Below are 22325 nucleotides of genomic sequence, written 5' to 3'. Positions count from 1 at the left end.
ATCTCCAGGAGCATGTCTCAAATTGTACATCTCCTTCCTCTCTTATTCCCACTCTTATTTTTAACAGGGATCACTTTTCAGTTAAATTTCAACACCTAAGACTAAATGTTTGTTAATTACAGAGTTCAACCAATAGTACTAGAACAAAACAAAACAAAAAAAGCTAAAATGGATAAAGTATTACATTGTATATTATTTTCTTGATTACAAATAGAATAAATGATAGCTTCACATGTAATGAATTCATACTGATTTTTTTTTAATCCAGTGATGCAGATGTCTCTGGGGTTTAATCATCCCTTTCTCTCCAAGGGAAGAAGCGATGCTGTCCACCTACTTTGAAACCATCAATGACCTGTTGTCCTCTTTTGGGCCTGTTCGTGACTGCTCTCGGAACAATGGGGGCTGCACTCGCAATTTCAAGTGTGTGTCTGACCGGCAGGTGGACTCCTCAGGATGTGTGGTAAGTGCCCGTTTGGCAAGAACTTGGCACTGTCCAAGGTGTCAGGGTCCTTCCTTATGCAGGAAACTGACCAAAAAGGATCCTGTAACAAAGCTCCTGGCTCTGTGGCCTTGTGCACATCAGGCTGCCTAGATTTCCTCACCTGTAAGTGGAGTAATTACCTCTTAGAATTGTTGGAAGAATGCAAATAGATATTAGAACTTAATTACCTGCCATACAATAGCTCCTTGAGTGCCCCTGGCCTCCAGATGTTTATAATCCATTTGAAAAAAGTAGGATATGTCTTATATCTGTGGACACAAGGTGAGGAGCATGCCAATGAGATGTACACATCACAGGAAGGAGTCACTTTGATGTGGTCCTGAAGAGAATATTCCAGAGTAGACCTAAGATTTGTAGATGTCTTCCTTGAGAAGTTGTTGCTAGAATTGCCTTCAAAAGGAATAGGTCAACGTATGTTAGGAGAAGAATGGGGATGGCTAAAGCAGAGGCTTGGAGAGGGAAGGCAGTCTTGTTTACATGGGTTTTTAGTATCTCATGTACCATAAGCATTCAGGAGAAGATACGTCAAGTTCCCTGTAGCCTATAGGAGGGTCCCAAAATTGATGCTTTGTTTTAAGTCAGGCTTGGGTGATTGTTTAGAAAGCGGATTCTAAGGTTCTACCCCTAGAAATTTTGACTCTTTGGAGGGAGGATAGATCTTAGGAACTTGAAATTTTAGCAATTGAATGCGTGTGTGTGTGTATGTGAGAGAGAGAGAGAGAGTGAGTGAGAAAGAGAGAGAGAGAGAGAATGTTCAAATATTCATGCATGGGAAACAGTATTCTATAGGCTAAACTCAACCTGGCACTTAATGCCCTTTGTTCTGAACCCTTTCAAACCTCTCTAGCCCCATCTCTTACTACTTTACTTAATTCTACATTAGAGCTAAATGGAACTATTTAGGGGTAGTTCTTGAAACAAGCATGTCCATTTAACGCCTCAGGGCCTTTGCTCTTACTGCCTAGAGTGAATTGCTCTTGCAGCCCATGTAGTAAACAAGTAGATCTCTTCCTAAAGTCATCTCCTTTATGAAGACTTTGCCCTCTCCCTACCATGGCTCTCATCTCCTCCAAGAAAAGTGGTTGTGCTCTTCCAAGGATCATCACTCTTTCCTGTACAACATGTATTATATCACCTGTGACTTTACAGCACAGCCTTGTTGATCCCTCCCAGTAAACTGAGGAAGGACACAGGGAACCTGCTGTTGATTCAGCTCAGAACCCCAACATTACTCATCACATTAAATGAAGAAGAACTAAAGAACAATGGAAAGGGAGGAATACGGCCAGGGATGGACTAAGCTCACTGAATGAAGTGCAAGGGAAGTAGAATATACAGTTAATGCTTAATGCATCTGCACACCAGTTGGAGAAGTAGACAAAAGCCAAGAGACCACTAAAAAAGAGAAGATCTAGAATATGAGCTGATGCAATGAAACTATATTTGAGACAGAAAGATTGATGAATCTTCAGAGGTAGATAGGCAATTGGTTATTTAATTAATTAGCATTCTTAGGATTATAAGTGACAGAAACTCAACTCAATCTAGTTTAGGCAAAAAGAAAAACTGTACTGGCTCAGATGGAAGTCCATGCACAATTGGATTGAGGGATAGCAACCATGTCAGCGGGGTCCTTCTTTCCTTGGCTCTGCTTTCCTTAACATTGTTCCATATTCATGCCAGCTGTACCCTCTGTACTCAGTGAGTCCTGCACAATAAGAATGCCTCTTTCCAATCTCTCCTACCAGTGGCACAAAATTCTATCTCACTGAGCCAACTTGGTTCTCATGAAAATCCATGTACCAATTGCTGTTTAAGGAGCTAGACTGAATTTGTCCCAGACCAGTCATAATGGACAGTTTAGCCAAGAGGCAGCTGTACTGGTACTTGGTCCTGAGATAGGGGAGAAGGCAAAGTCTTCTAAAGAAAAGTTGGATGTTTGCTTAGTATACATTAGCAGCTTTCTACTTCAGAGTACTGGAATCCAACCCTTCATTTTGCATATTGGAAAATGAGGCCCAATGCAGGAGAGGAGGATCTGCCCAGGTCTTAGAGAGAATCAGTGGACAAACAGCTCAAAATGATGTTCCAAATCCATGTTGTCTCCAAAACATGAGCCTGACTTTTATGAAAGGATTAAGCTGTCTGCCTGTTTCCTCTTTTCTATCAGTTCTCTTTCCTGGACTAATTAAACTCTTTATCCTTGAGGATAGATGTCCCATAAGAGGATATCTCAGAATGCAGGTCGATGAGTGTGTATGTGGGGGTGTAGCAGAAGTTATCATTCGTTCCCTCCCACCAATTTAAACTGGAAAAATGAAGAGAGAAAGAACATTCCTTCTCTGGAGGTTAAGAGAAGCATTCAACGGTCTGATGAGGCTGTCAAAGACCTTCCTCACTAGATTAAGGATTTAATGTTAAAACCGTAACTCCAGGGTTCAATGGAACAAGCTCTTCTCTGTGCCTTCGGGTTACACAGGGCAGTACTCACTTTTACACTGAAGTTCAAAATCCCTTTCATTTCTCTGTAGACTCTCTATCATGCCTGCAAAGAAAAACTTCTTCTCATAGCCCCTTCTAAGAAATACCTCCTATTTTTAGACCACTTTCAAATTTTCAAAGCATGTCTACATCTAATAATTCATCCTCACAACAAACGTGGACAATAGATTATCTCATGAATGAAGAAACAAGGCTCAGGGAGCAGAGGACTTTCTGAGGTACGACCACCAGGTGGCAAGAACCTTCAATATCAATCTTAGTGCGAGGGCCACTTTGGTTTGCGTTGTGGTGAAGCTGAGAGGACGTGGCAGTGAAGACGTATGGAACAAAATTTGCTTTAAGTGAATTGGGCTTAGCTTTGACTTGGGCAATGAGCAACATTAGAATCTGCATTGAATTCAATAGCCTCAGTTTTCTGTCTTTCAAAAGGGTGCAGGAGTTTTTGTACTTAAAGATTTTCTGAAAAATCAAAGAATACTAATGGCACTGATTTGCAACTTACAAAGTGGCATTTTTGTTTGAGATGATGAGACAACATGAGTGACATATTTGCATGTAGTAGGTATGATATTTGGGGCCACAGAAATCTAGGAAAACAACATGTCTCATGTCTTAGAATGTTTTTTATAATTTAATTTCTCCTCTGCTTTATCCATTGGTAGTGGGAAAAGTAATTCTAATCAGCTTTGGTTTGCTGACTCCCACACCTCCTGACTACTTAAGTTCCAGGGGCTATTGTGTACATAAGGCATGGGATTAGGGGACACTTGGTGTGGGGCTGTTTCACTCTGTCTGGTACTTGCCATCTTACCTGTCACTGGCCTATTATTCATTCTTTCTGATGTACGTAAGAGACTCTCTATTCCTACCTGGTTTACAAGTGTGTGGTCCATCCTGGAATCTGTTGTCTTGTACTATTCATCCCACAAGGCCATTTAAGGGCAGTTGGCTCTGTCTATCAGAAAGCTTCTCCACCCTTCTGAGGGCATGAAAAATATCCAGCAGCTCTTCTACAGCACATAGCAGGTCTGAAGGAGCTCATTGGAAGTTTTTCTGACCTAGATTTGCATGAAGGCATTTGTAGTCAGCTGGTTCCATACCAGCAAAGAATACTTGACCATGCTTCCCATCGACCAGGTGCTATGTTGCCAGTGGTGCACAGGCCTCTTTTAGCTTCGGAGCCCTCAAAACCACCTTAATTTCTACAGCCTCTCATCTGCTTTGAGCAGCCACATGGTCAGCCTTTTGGGAACAGAGCATGGCTCCCTTTTATGGGCATAATTGGCCTTTACCAGTTGACCTCCCTTCATTTCCATATTTCTCTCTTCCCACAGTTCAAGTGATATTTCCTTCTTTGTGGTTAGGAGGAAGGCTACTTCTATAACAGATCAGAGTCTTCCACTGTTTTATTATCATTGTTTTACCCTTTATCTGGACATCAGCACAAAATAAAACATATGGCTTCTTTTGCTTGGTTTTCTGATTTTGCTACTATGGTCTTCCCCTGAAATAATGGGTCCCCCAGATATGTAGCTGATCAGTTTGGGGATGATGATAAGATATGTGCTCAACAGAATCATCCCTTACCCCCAAGGATGTCAACATCCTGATGCCTGGAACATGCGACTGCTATCTTGTAGGACAAAAGGGAGAATTAAATTTATGTGTGGAATTAAGATTACAGATAAACTGACCTTCAAAGAGGGAGATGATCCTGGGTTACCATGGTGGGCTCCAGGTAATCACAAGTGTATTTAAAAGTGAAAGAGGGGCCAGCGCTGCAGCTCAATAGGCTAATCCTCCGCCTGCGGTGCCGGCACCCCAGGTTCTAGTCCCGGTCGGGGCGCTGGATTCTGTCCCGGTTGCCTCTCTTCCAGGCCAGCTCTCTGCTGTGGCCTGGGGAAGGCAGTGGAGGATGGCCCAAGTGCTTGGGCCCTGCACCCGCATGAGAGACCAGGAGAAGCACCTGGTTCCTGGCTTCAGATCAGCATGATGTGCTGGCCGCAGTGCACCAGCCGCACTGGCCATTGGGGAATGAACCAACGGCAAAGGAAGACCTTCCTCTCTGTCTCTCTCTCTCTCTCTCTCTCTCTCACTGTCCACTCTGCCTGTCAAAAAAAAAAAAAAAACAAAAACAAAAACAAAAACAAAAACAAAAAAAAACCTGAAAGAGGAAGGCAAATGCGTGGGTCTGAGAGTTGTAGCACCGCTGGCTGTGATGGTAGACAAAGGGACCCAGAAAAGAATGTCTCTAAAAGAATTCTCTAGAAGCTGGACAAGCAAAGTGGGGGGTTCACCCCCAGAATCTCTAGAAAAGAATGTGGTTCTGCCAACATCTCCAGTAAGACCTGCCCTGGATTCCTAACCTATAGAACTGTAAGATAATTCTGTGTTGTTTAAAAAAACAAATTTATAGTTGTTTAGTACAATAGCAATATGATGATAGTACAGTGTGAAAGACAATGTGAAGAAGAAGTGTGATACTGGATGTAATATAGGAATAATTATCTTATTACTTTTATTTTTTTATTTTATTTATTTGAAAGAGTTACAGAGAGAGGTAGAGACAGAGACAGAAAAAGACAGAAATCTTCCATCCACTGGTTCACTCCACAGATGGCCGCAACGGCTGCAGCTGTGCCGATCTGAAGCCAGGAGCCTGGAGCTTCTTCTGGGTCTCCCACAAGGGTGCAGGGGCCCAAGGACCTTGGCCATCTCCCACTGCTTTCCCAGGCAATAGCTGAGAGCTGGATCAGAAGTGGAATAGCCAGGACTAGAACTGGCGCCCATGTGGGAAGCCAGAGCTTCAGGCCAGGTCTTTAACCTGCTGCGCTACAGCAGTGGCCCCTATTTTTATTTTCATTTAGTTCCAGGGAGACCTCATCTCTTGACCAGGGATGGTGAAAGTGACAATGAATGAAGCATACCAAAAGGAGGGAATCTGAGTTCTCCTTTAATGTCCTAAAGATTGAAAAAAAAATGTTATGTATTAGAAAGATCACACCTCTGACAAATGAAATTATGTCAGCAAGGCACAATTTGAAGTATAAACTATGGGTCCACTTATTCTGTGTGACAGGATAAACATTGCAAAGTTTGAATCAATAAAAAGGACAAAACCAGAGAAAACTGCAAACATGTAATCACTGCATCCCACAGAGGACACCTCTACCACCAAGTCTAAGTAGCAGCTGCCCCCTGGAGCATTTCACTCACATGTTCCTTTGGGCCGTTCTGGTTTTCCCAAGCCTGTGGATTGACCCAGCACTAGACAAAATGGTGATCAAGATGCATCCTGCTCAGCCCCTTTTGAACTGCCAGGCCATAGCTTGCTTTCATAATTCCTACTGTCCGCATTATATTACAAATTAACCCAGAACCCTGAGACTTAAAACATTTATTTTGCTTTCAGTTTTGTGGGGTAGGAATGTGGGAAGGGTGCCGCTGGTTTGTTTCTGGTCTGTGATAGGTATGATAACTGGGGCTGGAGGATTCATGTTCAAGAGGGTCCCTTCACTTCCCGTGTGCAGTCAGAGCCATTGCAACTGGCAGGTGCAGCTGGCTATGCTGGATGTCGGCTGGTGCTGCCCACTACAGCTTTTCATGACACGGAGGCTGGCCTGGCAAAGGGGCTGTCTTAGCATGGAGTGTCCGGGGAGCTAGGCAGGTGCTACCAGGCTTCTTAACACCCAGCCTCAGAAACCCAGAACATCATTTCCACCACATTCCATGGGTCAAGGAGCTCATTAAGGTGACATTCATTGTGTAGGAACTGAACTTTACCTGTCAGTGCAAACAGTAGCAAAGAACATGTGCTCATCTTTAATCTACACATTTAGCTATAGCATGGACTCCCAGACAAAGGCTACCAGAGCGGGAGGGGACCCTGGAGACCTAACCCAGGCAAGTACCTCTCCTGTTATGTGGAAAATAGAAAAGCAAAGCCCTAGAGTGATGCATCTATTGCTCAAGTTCATGTAAAGAGGTAGAGAGGGAATCGTATTTAGTCCCAAGATTCTGTCCTCCCAGTTATAACTTCCTGTAGCATAGGAAGCGTATATTGGTAGCATCAGCTTTGCCACTATGTTGGTCCAAATGTTAATTTAGCAACCCTCCTGAATCCAGCAATGTGGATGGAGCAGGAGATATAGGAGACAAGAGCTCCACCTTGTTGAAAACAAAATAGACTTCTGTAGGGCTGCAGCATGACCTTCAACAGTCGCTTTGTTCTCTGTGAGGTTTTCTAAGAGGGTTGATGTGAGTGCTGGGGAGAAGGAAGTGAAATAGAACGGAAGGGATGATGGGCACCTACTGTGTGCTACCTGCCTTCTCTTCACGACAGTCAATGCTAATGAATGTCCTCTATGATGTATACTATTATATCCATTTTATGAAAGAGAAAAGCGCGTACTCTGAAAACAGTCATCTTGGTGACTGTGTCAGGTATGGTTCTAAGTGCTTTGTTTATTGTACCCTATTTAGCTCTCATAATAATCATGCGAGGAAGTAGTATTATCACCTTCACTTTACTCATGAGAAAAGTGAACCTGTTTTGCATTGGGAAAGGATGAGGCTAGGTATCCAAGGGCCTCCTGGAAAGGATGGAGGGACGTGGAGGGGCCTGCATTCTATCAGGGAGTGAGGCAGTGTTTAAGAGGTGTCCCTCATGTCAGTTCTGTATTCCAGATCCATCTCAAGCCACTCCCACAGTCCCCATCCCGACTGATCTCCCCGTCACATTTCTACCTCACAGAGAGTAGGACCGTAGGATGCACCATTGTCCAGAGATGATGAAAGCCCATACAAGATGGTGCCTTTTTTGAAGTCAAGGTGAATAAAGATATGAATTTCTGTTTATTATCGGTCAGATACCTCATGGTGCTGCTCAGAGAGAAGCAAGCACTGAAATCTGGTTCAGTAAGGGAGAGAGACTGCTTTTTTCTTCCTCTCCTTCATCCTTTCCCCTTTTAATGACTCAACTGAGCTGTAATTAAAGGAGGCAAAGCTTAAAAGAGGCAGGGAAGATAAGCCAGAGGAAACAGCAGAGTGAGAAATCTCTCTGGAGCACAGCCCGGGCACTGCTGGCCAGGGCAAGCCTGACCCCTGTCTGCTTCCTAGATTGTTGATGCTGAGCTGAGCCATGGTGGGGTCACACTCCTGGAGGCTGGTTTTCTTCCCCAGCAGTGATGGATTTGAAGTACAATGGGGATAGGTTTTTGCCAGCATCCAAATTGGAAGGAATGATGCTTGGTTTGGTGTTTCTTTTTTTTTTTTTATAAATTGTTAGGAAAATGCAGGGTCTGGAGGCATGCATCTTTATGGGACCTATGCAGACTCTTTTTAAAATAAGTGTGTTTTTTACCTTTAAGGTTTAACAATTCTTAACATTTTGCCACATTTACTTCATATGTAGATATCATATGCATACACATATATGCTTTTTTTAAAAGAGTGATATTAATATCCCAAAGTAAGGAATTCATGGCAATGACCATAATGTGATTAAAGAAGAGTACATTATCATCTACATGTGTATTTCAGTGAATACTATTTATATACCAAATGACGACATCTGTATAATTTTTATACTCTAAACATTTCACAGATAAAACATATTTGTCTTTCCGGGTGTGACTTAGCATAATGATCTCTGGTTCCATCCATTTTGTTGCAGTTATTAGGATTTCATTCTGTCATTTATATGTACCAGATTTTCCTTATCTAGTCATCTGTTGATGGACATCTAGGTTGATTCCATATCTTTGCCTTGTGAGTTAGGCTGTCTGCCACAGTCTTAGGCTGGGAAGGAGGACTTAGAGTGTGGAACAGCTCCTCCATGTTGCCCTCATCAAAGCGTTCTCAGGCCAAACAAGTCCACAGATGGAGAACCCTCTACAGGTACTGTCACCAGGAAAACTAATTGTGATATTACTATTGCAAATAATGAGTACATGAATGAATGCTGTGAAAAATGCCAGTCCTGGTGTTCCTAGGAAGATGCACATGGGGAGTGCAGGAGGGCTGGTTGTGTGTCAGGCTCTGAGATAAACACTTGAAATGCATCACTATACTGTATCCTCACAGCCACTGTGTAAGCACTATTATCACAGAACCCCAGTCTTGTCCATGAGGAGAGAGAAGGCATGAGAACCTTACACAAATCTGGCCATCCGGGTACAAAAATTCATATCCAAGTCAATCAAATTCCCAAGGCCATTCTCTTAACTCCTCAGTTACAACTTCCAGAGGTTGGAGGTAGTTCCAAGGGACACGGCGAATGTCTCCAGTGTCAGGGAATTTAAAGGGAGGGAGTGCTTCCTTTTCCTCACCCTCCTTCTATGTGCAAGATTTAGTCTTCCTCTTGTGCACCTGAGAGATCACGAGGAAGCTAACAGAGGATAAGTGTTGGAAAAGGGAGAGAGGGAATCTCAATGGAGAGGAAACGGGAACTGTATCCATTGATTCAGTGCTTGCACACAGGTCAGACATAGGGAGGGAGAGGGAGGGAGTGGTTCCTGAGCCAGAGCCATGCTTCTGCCTCCTCCCATTGTGAATTCTGAGTAGAGCTCTCTTTCCCTCTAGACCAGCAGGAAAAGTGGTGGAAGCTTGGGATTCCTTTACAAGGATGTGTGGCATCCTTGTAAAGTCCATACACCTCTTCATGATATTAAATATTTTGTTCTTCCTGTGACATTTAAAGCCTTTTCTCTTTTTTTCCTAATTTTATTTCTGTGGATCCTGGACCTGCTGGATCTGATGGTATTTCTGATAAGCTGGTTTTATTGAGTGAAAGTCATTATCCATTAATGCTAGGGAGGAGCCCCTGCAACTTTCCCTTTCTAATTCCTGGGAGAAGGGTGCAGGGCTAAGGAAGCCTACCTAGAGGCAGTAAGTGGGAGCTGCAGTCCTGATTCTGCTGGCCGTGAACATGAGACAAATGACTTCAGGGAGACTGTGCCCGTCTGTGTAGGTGGCACCCTGGAGAAGGATTTGGGCCCAGAGTAGAGTAGGGCCAATACATTGCTAAGATTCCTTTCAGAGCTGGAATGTGTGATCTCAGGATAGGTGCTCTCAGAAGGTGCTGATGCTAACGCTGGCAGGTCTTGAGAGCAGGGAAGGGCAGCGTGTACTTAAAGGAAAGCAAATATACAGGGGTGGTGGAGTAGGAATCTTCACTCCTTTGCTTCCCTTTTGGAAATATCTCTGGGCTGATCATTGACATTTTAATTACATGCTCCATGCTCTATGCACCTGCTTCGGATATCTTTCCATCTTTGGACAGGTGCACCTGGGTGAGAAAGTGTGTACTCATTCTATCACCCTTACCTTCAGTATAATGCCGAAGAGCACAATATCTGGCATCAGAGAAACCTGGGCAGAGTCTCACTGTCGCTCTCTAGCCATGGGATCTTAAGGCAAGTTACTTAAGACTTTTGAGTCTGAAGTTCCTGTTGAGTAAATGAGGATAATACTACTTACCTAACAAAGCTGCAGTGAGGACTGGCTGCGATAATGTATATACCATGGCCATTGCATGGCCCTGTGCCGGCACCAAACATGATTGTTCTCATTATTATCTGATATCTCACACAGAGATGATGGCAGTGGAGGAGGCAGTGATGATAGCTAAAATTGTTTGAGTGCTTGCCATGTTCCAAAGTGTGTTAGGTGGATCTCGATATTATCCATTTTATTTCAGTTGGGAACAGTGAGGCAAAGAGAACTAAAGTAACTTTCTTAGGTCTACACAGCTACGAAGTTCTAGAGTAGGGAAATTAGGCTGAGCATCCTGATACCACAACCCCCCCTTATCTAAGACACGTTCTTCATAAATGTCATTTGTAATGGTTGCCTGATAGTCTGGAGGAGAAGATACAGGCACGTTGTTTGCTTTGTCTTCTCTTTGGATGTTCTGATTGGTCCCAAGTTTAGTCGGTTATCAACAGTGTTGCTCTCAGTAACTTTAGAGAAAGTGTTTCTTCTGTCTGTGAATCATTTCCTTAGAGTAGATTCCCAGACTGTCTTTGAGTTCTCTGATTGCCTTAGTATCTCATGATCTGGGTCGGTGCCATGGCTCACTAGGCTAATCCTCCACCTTGCGGCGCCGGCACACCGAGTTCTAGTCCCGGTTGGGGCGCCGGATTCTGTCCCGGTTGCCCCTCTTCCAGGCCAGCTCTCTGCTGTGGCCAGGGAGTGCAGTGGAGGATGGCCCAAGTCCTTGGGCCCTGCACCCCATGGGAGACCAGGATAAGTACCTGGCTCCTGCCATCGGATCAGTGCGGTGCTCCGGCCGCAGCGCGCCGGCCGCGGCGGCCATTGGAGGATGAACCAACGGCAAAGGAAGACCTTTCTCTCTGTCTCTCTCTCTCACTGTCCACTCTGCCTGTCGAAAAATAAAAAAATAAATAAATAAGTATCTCATGATCTGGCTCAAGGTGTGGGAGGGAGCAACACTGTGTCTGCCTCTCCATGCTGCTTTCCACTGAGGATGTAGTTCAAGGATCTTTTTTTAAAAGATTTACTCACTTATTTGAAAAGACAGAGTTACAGAGAGAGACCTTCCATCTGCTGGTTCATTCCCCAAATGGCCACAACAGCCAGGACTGTGCTAGGCTGAATCTAGGAGCCAGGAGCTTCTTCTGAGGCTCCCATGTGTGTGCAGGGGCCCAAGCACTTGGGCCATCCTCTTCTGCTTTCCCAGGTGCATTAGCAGGGAGCTGGATCAGAAGTGGAGTAGCTGAGACCCAAACCTGCATGCATATGGGATTGCCAGCACCACAGGCAACAGCTTTACCTGCTATGCCATAATGCCGGCCCTTCAAAGGGTGCTAAGTAGGGGAGAGAGAAAACGGAAGGAGCATTTTAGGAAGCATAACATTGTGGAATATGCAAAATGTATGTGGGAGTGAGCCCCAATGCAAGGGTGGTGTGGGGCACTGTCAGTGAGGCAGTGGGGCCACTGTGCCCTTGAGGTTCTAAGGGATCAGAAGTCCGGACTGAAATTTCCTGGTGGCTGTGGCAATCCTCTGTGAAGGTAGTCCCCAGAACCATTGGAATGCTGGCGACTGGACACCTATCCTTAGCTCTGAAGTCAAAAACAAAAACAGAAACAAACCTGGAATGATTGTGTTCGTTTTAATTATAACAAATAATTTTTGCATTTATGGTAGTTTCCCCATTTGGTCTTTAGTGTTCTTTTTTCTTACTTTTTTTTTAGCAACTCATGCTCAATGTACAATAATTCAATCGCTGCTGAAATGTGCAAAGGGAAAAAAAATCAAGTCCCTTTTTCTTTTCCACAAAGCCACTTTAGAGCTAACTCTGATGTGGTTTGGTCTATATATAGACTATGCATTTCTCCTATTTGCATATGGAAATATAAATAAGTTTATATACATAACTTTAAAACTGGAGGAATAGAAACATACAGATACATTTCTTTGAGGCAGTTTTCTTTGTCAGAACTATGGGTCTTTAACCATACTTCTCAAAGGGCATTTCCATTTGTTTTTTTCTTTTAAAGTTTTAAAATTTTTTTATTTACTTTAAAGGCAGAGAGAGAGAGAGAGAGAGTGAGGAAGAGCAAGAGAGGGAGAAGGAGAGGAATAGGGAGACAGAGACAAAGAGCTCTACCATCCACTGGTTTACCTGTGAAATGCTTGCAACAGTAAGGGCTGAACCAGGCTGAAGCCAAGTGCTGAAAACTCAGTCTGGATCTCCTATGTGGGTGGCAGAGACATGAGCACTTGATCCATCACTTCCTGTCCCGCCCCAGGTGCACATTAGCAAGAAGCTGGAGTTGAGAGTGAAGGTGAAATTCAAACCCAAGCACTCAGATATGGCGTGCAGACATCCAAACCAGTGGCTTGACTGTTGTGCCAAATTCCTGCTGATGTTTCTCCTCTTGAATACAACTGGCTCCCCAGCTGGATCTTAACTGTGTGTGTGTGTGTGTATTGTATTGCTGTTGTTGTTTCTTGTGTCAAAATTAAGATGATCAAATTGAGGCCACAGAAAGCAGAGCCATGCCCTATATGGAACTCTCTTCACCCAGGACACTTCCTTCTTGTATCTTCATCATGGGTCTTGGGGATAAGTGAATTGGAGTTGGAATCATCATGATTATTAATAAATAACAAAAATGATCATTTTTCCCTATATTCTCCAGCTTCTTCTCCCTGACTCCTGCCTGAAAATGTGTTTTCCCACCAGCCTAGATATTTCCAAATCCCTTTGCCTTGAGGTAGCAATGTGAAGGTTTTGTCAAACACTCACCAGCCTTTCTCCTTACAGAGCAGGTTGAAATATGTGCCTAGAGGGAAGTGGCCAGTCAGAATCAGTCAGAATTCTGGTCCAATGGGGAGGGTAGACTTAGTCATGACACAGAGTCAGACTCAAATAATCCAATCCCTGTTGCTGGGAAGCTGTGTGATATTGGGCAAATTGCTGAATGCATCTAAGCCTCTTGTGTCCTGTGTATAAACAGAATTCTCACTACACCTGCAATATGGTGACTGGTCCCACTGAGATGAGCCAGGCATAAGTAAGGGCCTGTTTCATGACCTGCTTTCCCAAGATCTGTTCCTTTGAGGCAGGGAAGAACATGGGTATCCTTTTCTGGCTTTCTTTGGTTTTCAGCAATCTTCACCATCATTGAAAGGAAAGAATGATTTTAGTAGCCTATTATAATAGGACTGATATAGACTTATGTGACAAAATGGCAGTTCCTCAAATGTCACTGTTTGTTTCTCATCCTTAGCTCCTTACCTTTTCTATAGTTTCAGAGTTGCACTTGATTCTCTGTGGGTCCTCTTTCTTCCTCCTACGAGTCCTTAAGTTTCACAGTTGGTGCAAACATGTATGCACATAGGTGCACATGCTGTGAGTGCATAGAAGGGAGTCACTGAAGATTGACTGACAAGAGAGTCAGTGGACATGGAGCCCTTCAACCTTCCCTGAAGAGCTGTTCTTCCATGCGGTAATCCTTAGGAAAAAGACAGCATTCTCCATATGGGGACGTTTCGGGCAGCAGTAGTGGGAACAACCTTTATGTTTTTATTTTTGCCTTTTGTAGGTAATGAAGGTTTTCAACTAAAAATTTATTTTCTTAAAATTATAGAATCATTATATACACATAACAAGAATGTTTAGAATATATACAGAGAAGAATAAGTCACTGTCAGCTTCAATAACTACCAATAACATTTTGATATTTCTTTTTAGTAGTTTTTTTCTGTATGATATATAGTTAGCAATTTTATTCTTTAATGTAAAGCGTATATAGAGAAATATATAGAATATTGTTTACAGTTTCATCTGTACTAATTAACCATCTCCCTAGTCAAGAATTAGAATGTCACATTCCAGTAACCCTTTCTCCTGTACACCCACCAGGCCTCTGTTTCCCCACTGTAACCCCTCAATCCCGGATAGAAGTAGACATGATGCCGACTTTTATGCTAATCATGCCCCTTATCTTTTCCTACCTAAGTGTAGAGTTCTTTTCCACCTTGTAGCACATCTCACCAAGTAAGGGATTTCATTTGATTGAAAAAAAAAAATTGGTTATCAGCCCAAAGTTCCATTCATGCCTACTATGTGTTGAACCCTTCTCCTGGGTCCTGAGGTTGTAAAGGTGAAGTGTGCTGTGGCCAGCAAAGAGGTCCTCGTTTGTTTCCACAGCCAGAAAATGATGCTTTGTGTCCTACTATGTGGCCACACATGGATCCTATTTTTTGCCCATCGGCACGAAGCACTTAAACCTTTCACAATCAGTTCTTCCAATGTAGACGTTCATTTGAGCTGCCGCTTCTCTGTCTTTGAATCTTTGGCGCCTGTAAGCGCATTTTTTTCCCCTCCAGCTGGTCCCAAACCTTACAGGCTTTCTCTAAGACTTGTTTTAAAATGTTACATCTTGAGCTCATCCTGGGTGAGGGGAGAACCTTTGAGGCAGGGGGTGGAATAGAGAAAGAGAACAAATGTCTCCAGTGACTTTTAAGTGTAACCGTGGAGCTCTGAACCCTTCACAGCATCCCGACAAAATGGTACCACAGCTCTCTGCTCTGTGAGCGCAGAAGCCAGCTTGGAAGAGAAGTGACTTGCCCATTGTCAACTGAAATAGGAGCTAACAGCATTGGTATCAGAACTCCACTCCGAGGGCTCCAGTGAGCACTCGATTGATGGAGACATGGAGAGCACTGGTTCTGGAGTCCAGCTTCCTCGCATACAAATTCCTATTGCACTCGTTGGTGGCATGCAGCTAAGAAGTGTCAGTGTTCTCATTTGTATGGCAGCATCTCGACATGGGGATTCAGGGAGAGTTACGTGCAATGGTATGCACTTGGCCTACGGCCTGGTCAGGATTTTAGATCTAGAAAATAGTACCTAGAGGACAAATTAGATACATTATTGAAGAAGTCCTGGAAATAAAAATGAAGTGCCCAGCCTGGTAACTTGGGTGGAAGGTGCCTTGCCATGGGTATCAGAGCTGACACTCAATTCTTAATGCTTACAAAAAGATTTTCCTTCCACTTGCCTCCAGTCCTAGAGCACTGAGCTTAGGGAACCTTATCCTTCCCAGCCCCTTGAGGGTCTAACATACATGGCATCTGTCTCCATTTAGGTCCAGTTTTTTTTATCTTCTTTCTTTTAAATTGCTCTCTGCGACAAAAAATAAAATATGCAAACCATCCAAAATTACACTCAACATAAGCTGAATAAATATATACCCACAGAAGCATATGCTCGATGGCTGCTGCTCTATGCTTTTCAAAGCCAATGAGCTTATAAAATCATTTCTCACTCAGAGTCTGGGTGATCAATGAGAAGGTGCGGTGTGAGGACACAGCCTCGAGCTGCAAATTGAGTTTTTGGTTACAAAGGATGGGGGAGGGAAAACAGCCAGTTAAATCCAGCAGGCATGAAAAAGCTCTTATCTCCAGTAAGCCCAAATGATGGCCTGGCCCTGACCCCTGAATGAGTAGCTCAGAGCCAGGTACTATAGTAGATTAAAGAGTTAAGCTGTCTGGGTTCATATTCTGGCTCTACCACTGTCTTGGTCATATCAGAAGTTGCTTTAAACCCTTTGTGTCCTACTCTCCAAGTGAAAATGTGTGTATGTGTATTTATAACAGGTAAACTAACAGTACCTACCTGTAGTACTGGTGGTATATATAGTACTTACTGTTTGCCCCCCTTTCTGACATACTCCTAAAACCCATGGAACCCCACAGTTGTGGGAGTTTTGGGTGTGTTAATGAATTGGCCTCTGGTTGGCAGGAGGAGCCTGCTCACAGGAGAGACCAAAGCAGGATGACAGGGTAGAGACATTTTCTACTTTTCTGCCTCATATTCAACCTTAGGGTTGTGGGCTGGTGTTTGAGGATGAAGCGTATGCTGACTTTCAGTAGCTAATGATTTAGTCAGCCATGCTTACCTAATGAAGGTTCCATAAAATCTCCAAAGGACCGGGTTCAAGGAGTTTCTGGATAGCTGAACACATGGAAGTCCTGTGAAGGTGGCTCACTAAGAGAAGGTCTTGCAGATCTGCACCCTTCTCACAAACCTTTCTGAGTGCATCTCATCCATCCGGTATTCATGGTGTCTCCTTTATCATGCACCAGTGAACTGAAGTGTCACCTTGAGTTCTGCTAGCTGTGGTAGCAAATAATTTGAACCCAAGGATGGGGTCTCAGCAACCTTGATTTATAGCCGGTCGGTCAGAAGCAGAGGGAAAACAATCAGGGGCTGGCACTTGGCCCCACAGGCGGAGGCATTTTGGTGATACTGAAGGCTCCACCTGTGGGATCTGATGCTGTCTGCAGGTCCACGGGGTCAGAACTGAGTTAGAGGACGCCCAGGTAATGTTTGCTCAAGACTCCACCAGAGGGTTAGGTGCTGATGAAGAGAAATCCCCACAGAATTCTAGGGGCTCAGAGGTCACAGGCGTGCTCTGTGCTGCTTGTGTTGTGAGACTGTCATAGGAGACATTGGGTTTCTTTTTTTTCCCCCATTATTTTATATGGTTGCTTTGTGAAGAAGCCTGGATGAACAGCTAAGAGTCTCATGGCTCTGCTGCTCGCTGGCTGTGTGACCTTGTGCAAGTGGATAAAACTGTCTCCAAATTCTCATCTGTTAAGTGGGTGTGATAATGATATTTACCCCCTAGCATTGCTGTGAGGAAGGAATGAGTTAATTGTTTAGAATGGGAACTTCAGTGCTCAGACTGGGTCATACAGAGCAATTTTCCTTAGGTACTCCCTTGCTCATGGGACTGTAGCATTTGTGTCTTGTTCTGCAAAGATTTATTCTATTTTGTCAAAAGGGAGAGTGATAGAGGGAAGGGGAGAGACAGGGAGAAAGCTGTTCACTCCCCAAATGGCCTCAATAGTCAGGGCTGGGCCTGACCAAGGCAAAGAGCCCGAGACTCCATCTGAGTCTCCCACATGGGTGGCAGGGGTCCAGGTACCTGAGCCATTTTTGCTACTTCCCCAGGTACATTATCGGGGAGTTGGATAGGTAGTGGAGCAGCAGGGACTCACACTTGCACTGATAGGGAATGCTGGCATTGCAGGTGGCAGCTAAATCTACTTTGCCACAATGCCAACCCCTAGTGTATATATCCTGTCATAATTCCCCAGGATCTGGTTCGTTCACAGAGGAAATAGGATCTGAGACCTCTGACAACTAAAGAAATTTGTCCTCTATCATGTGGACCTGACGTGAATCATTGCCTCTCTCCAAGCCTCAGTTTCCCATCTGGGAGTGGTGAACTTCAAGTACACTCTTTCCCCAGTGGTTTGGAATATTGAATAAAATAACACCACCCGGCAATGTGAGTACCACAAGAAGAGTGTCCGTTTCCCTTCCAGCACCCCTAAACTGCAAAGAACCAGGACCCAGTGAGAAAGGGTGAGTTCTTGCCTCAGCAGCAAAGGGGGGCTTCTCACTGAGCCTTGCCACAGCCTGGTGGCACAGCCTGGAAGTGGTGCAAACTGCTACCTGAACCTCAGCTCCACCCCACACCTGCTCCCTATATGATCTTGGAACACCCCCTTATATCCCTGCATCTCAGGACTGAATCTTGATCTTGCAGTCACATTGTTAGCAGAGATGGGTGGAGTAAAAGAAAGAATTTAGACATGAGACAGAGACAGTGGTAAGCAAGGTAGTGAGGTTTAATAGGGGTAGAGCATCTGTCAGAATGGATGGGACAGAATCAGAGAGAGTGCCAGGTCACTCAGACTGGGAAAGCAAGGTTACATGGTTAAATGGAGAGGATGCACCTGGTGGAGAGCTGAGTTCTGAGCTCACAGTCTGTATTCAGACTGGGGTTTATAAGGGAAATGGGTCCAGTTCTCCTCCTCCTCCTCCTCCTACCCCCCTCCCCCTCCCCCTCCCTCCTCCTCCTCCTCTTCCTCTTCCCCCTCACTCTCCCCTTCCTCCTCCTCCTCCACAAAGGGTTTGCTGAAAGTGAATTAGTGAAATTCTTCCCAAGGGTGGTCAGTGCTATCAGACTAGGGGCCCACCTGGTGCTGGGCAGAGGAGCCTTCCTTAGGGTGCCAGCCTTGGGGGAAAGAGGTAAAGGTTTTATTGCTCAGTATTATCAGGCCAGGTAACCCATTTGGTGTTGAGGAGAGAGGATTCTCCTGGGGAGCTTGGGGGGAATTCTGAGACCACCTGTAAAGTTACTGGGGTGCAGGCAGGACTTTGAAGTATAAAATCCTGGGCCGCTTCCAAGGTGAGCTTCTGCAGATGCTTTGTTTTCCTCTTGTACACACAGGCTGATTTCTAATTCCCTACCTAACAGCATTGGATGGGAATGATATAATGGGTGGGAAAACACTTTGGAGACCTTACAGCACCTGTGAAAGGCAGCATCCTGTGCCTCAATATCCCTGTTCTGCCATTCCTTCACCTGTGGCCTTCACCTGTCAGTGCCTCAATTTCCTCCTCTGTAAAACAAGTAGATCAGTTCTAGCTGTACAATCGGGCTGGCGTCCACACGATGAGTTAATATTCAGAGCACATTGAAACTGTGCCTGGCACACGGTAAGCACTATTAAGTGTTAGCAATTATTATTATTAATGAGTTATACACGGGCTATTTATTACCATCACTAGACAGGTATTGAATCAGCATTCTTCAGGATGCCTGGCAGATTTTCTCAGGAAAGAGTTCCCTGTCCTTCCCACCCTCTCAGCCCACGGTTCTGATTTCTCCCAATTAAAAATATAAGAATATGCTTACTTGTTTTTTTTTTTTCCCTGTTGGCCTGGATGTTCCTTGAGGGCTGAGCCTCTAGAAGGCTCCGAGGAGACTGAGCTTAGAACAGGTGTTCACCGAACTAAACACCCACTTGGTGCAGAGACTACGGGAGCTCTGTGCAGAGGGAGATGCAGGAGGTTGGAGAGTGCCACTAGCAGGTAGAAGGGGCTGTAGGGTAGCAAGATCACTTTCTAAAGCCACTCCCACCCTTCTCCACCTGCCTGTGCCACACCCCAGCACCTGACCTCCCTTGGGATTCCAGTCACCCTCTTGCAAGGAACCATTGGATGCCCCAGCTGGAAAGACCCCGAGAGAACTGTTGCCACTTTTCTCGTTGCACAGCTCCAGACAATGAGTGCCAGAGAAGGGAATGGCTAGCCCACAGCAGGGTCGGGTAATTGTGTCTCCCTAATGTCCCAGGGCTTCTCTGATGAGAAAGGCAGGCAGTCATGAATTCCTACACCTGGCGGTGAACAAGCCCAGCCATGTGGTGATGTAATGCCATTCCAGCACTCTTCTTCATTGCAAGCCTTTTGGATGATGATTTATCTCCATCTCCAGTTTACTGGGTGCTTCCAGTTGGTCCAGCTTCTCTTTGAGGTCAGGAACCATAATGCCTTCTACTTGTTTTTTAAAAATTATTTTTGATGTTTTCATTTTGTTTATGCATAACTTGAAGTTTACCACCTTAATCACTTTTAAGAATGCGGTTCAGTAGTGTTAGGAGCATTAACACAGTGGGGCAGCACTGTGGTGCACTAGGTAAAGCTGCAGTCTGCAGTGCCAGCAGCCCTTGTGGGCGCCATTTGAGTCCTGGTTACTCCACATTCGATCCAGCTCTCTGCCGTGGCCTGGGAAAGCAGCAGAAGATGGCTCAAGTCCTTAGGCCCCTGTACCCACATGGGAGACCCGGAAGAAGCTCCTGGCTCCTGGCTTCAGATCAGCACAGCTCCAGCCATTGTGGCCAATTGGGGAGTGAACAGAGGATGGAAGACCTCTCTCTCTCTTTCTCTCTCTCCTCCCCTTCCCTCCACCTCTTCTTTTCTCTATATATAACCCTGATTTTCAAATAAAATAAATAAATCTTTAAAAAAAAGTAGCACTAACACTGCAGTGCTCCAATCTTCATAACTCTTCTAATCTTGTAAAATGAAACTCTAGATTCATTAAATAACTGCTCCCTTCCCCTAGCCCCTGGCAACCACCACTTACTGCGTCTCCTTGAATTCAACCTCTCTTGGTACCACTTGCAAGTGGGGTTCTATGATATTTGCCTTTTCTGTGAGTGGCCTAGCATAATGTCCTTTTTTTTTTTTTTTTTGGCAGGCAGAGTGGACAGTGAGAGAGAGAGAGAAAGGTCTTCCTTTTCCATTGGTTCACCCCTCAATGGCCGCTGTGACTGGCACACCGCACTGATCTGAAGCCAGGAGCCAGGTGCTTCTCCTGGTCTCCCATGCAGGTGCAGGGCCCAAGGACTTGGGCCATCCTCCACTGCCTTCCCAGGTCACAGCAGAGAGCTGGACTGGAAGAGGGGCAACCGGGACAGAATCCGGCGCCCCGACCGGGACTAGAACCTGGTGTGCCGGTGCCGCAGGCGGAGGATTAGCCTATTGAGCCTCGGCGCCGGCCTAGCATAATGCCTTCAAATTTTTTTTCATAGTGTATCATTTGTCTGAATTTTTAAGACTGAATAATATCCTATTAGATGAATGCACCATATTTTGTTTATGCATTCATTCATCAGTGGGCACTTGGGTTGCTTCTATCTTTTGGCTACTTTGAATTATTGCTGCTGTGAACAAGGGTATACAACTCTCCTCAAGACCTTGCTTTCATTTATTTTGTATATATAGCCAGAGGTGGGATTGCTTAGCCATATGATAGTTTTATTTTTAAAAAGTTTATTTAGTTTATTTTTATGTATTTGAAAGCCAGAATGAGAGAGAGAGAGCTTCCATGTGTCAGTTCGTTCCCAAAATAGTTGCAACACTCAGGATGGGCCAGGCTGAAGCCAGGAGCCTGGAACTGCCTCTGGATCGCCCATGTGGGTGGTAGGAACCCAAGTACTTGAGCCATCACCTGTTGCCTCCCAGAGTGTGCATTAGCAGGAAGCTGGATGCAAAGCAGAGACGGACACTTTAGTATGGCATGCAGACATCTCAAATGGCATCCCCAATGTTTTGTTTTAAAATTTTTTGAGAAATCATCATACTATTTTCCCTTTGCACCATTTTGAAATCCTAGTAACAATTCACAAGGGCTCCAATTTCTCCAAATCATTGCCATGACATTATTTTCTTTTTAAAAATAGATTATTTTATTTACTTGAAAGTCAGAGTTACACAGAGAGAGAGGGAAAGAGAGAGAGAGAGAGAGAGAGAGAGAGAGAGAGAGAGAATATCTTCCATCTGTTGGTTCACTCCCCAAATAGCCACAATGGCTGGAGATGGGTCAGTCCAAGAGCAGGAGCCATTAGCTTCGTCTGGGTCTCCCACGTGGATGCTGGGGCCAAGGACTTGGGTCATCTTACACTGCTTTCCCTGGCACATTAGCAGGGAGCTGGATAGGAGGCAGAGCAGCTGGCACTCAAACCAGCGCCCATATGGGATGCCAGCACTGTAGATGGTGATTTAACCTGCTGTGCTGTAGCGTAGCCCCATTTTTTGTTGTTGTTGTTGTTTTTTTTTTTTTTTTGGTCAATAATAGCCATCCTGGTGGATGGGAGGTGGTATCTCATTGTGGGTTTGATTTGCATTTCCCAGATGATGAAAGATATTGGGTTTTCTTTTCATGTATTACATGTATATATCTTCTTTGGAGAAGTGTCTATTCAAGTCCTCTGCTGATTTGATTGAACTGCTGTGGTTGGGCACAGTTCTTGTTTATCTACCTTAAACAATGACTTATTTCATTTGGGATTTTCCCTGTCCCTCTGGTTGGCTTAAGCTCTTCTTGAGGTTAGGAGCTTTCATATTTCCACCGGGCTCTGTTCCTCAACAGCTCACCAAAAGGGAAAGGTATTTTTGGTCTTAAAGCCTCAGTTTCCTTGTT

At 44.6% G+C, this 22325-nt stretch overlaps 1 protein-coding gene across 10 annotated transcripts in view; it reads left to right on the top strand.

Moving 5' to 3' along the window:
- ASTN2 (astrotactin 2) overlaps positions 1-22325 on the top strand; it is a 1032549-nt gene that overhangs the window by 604686 nt on the left and 405538 nt on the right. For all 10 annotated transcript variants that reach the window (XM_070066427.1, XM_070066421.1, XM_070066416.1 and 7 more), the window contains one exon: positions 313-463. In XM_070066427.1, coding sequence (XP_069922528.1) covers positions 313-463 — 151 coding nt within the window. The remainder of the gene's footprint in view (positions 1-312; positions 464-22325) is intronic.

This window comes from Oryctolagus cuniculus, chromosome 1, assembly GCF_964237555.1.
Source record: "Oryctolagus cuniculus chromosome 1, mOryCun1.1, whole genome shotgun sequence".
Classification (NCBI taxonomy): domain Eukaryota; kingdom Metazoa; phylum Chordata; class Mammalia; order Lagomorpha; family Leporidae; genus Oryctolagus; species Oryctolagus cuniculus.
This window is presented reverse-complemented; position numbering and strand designations above follow the sequence as displayed.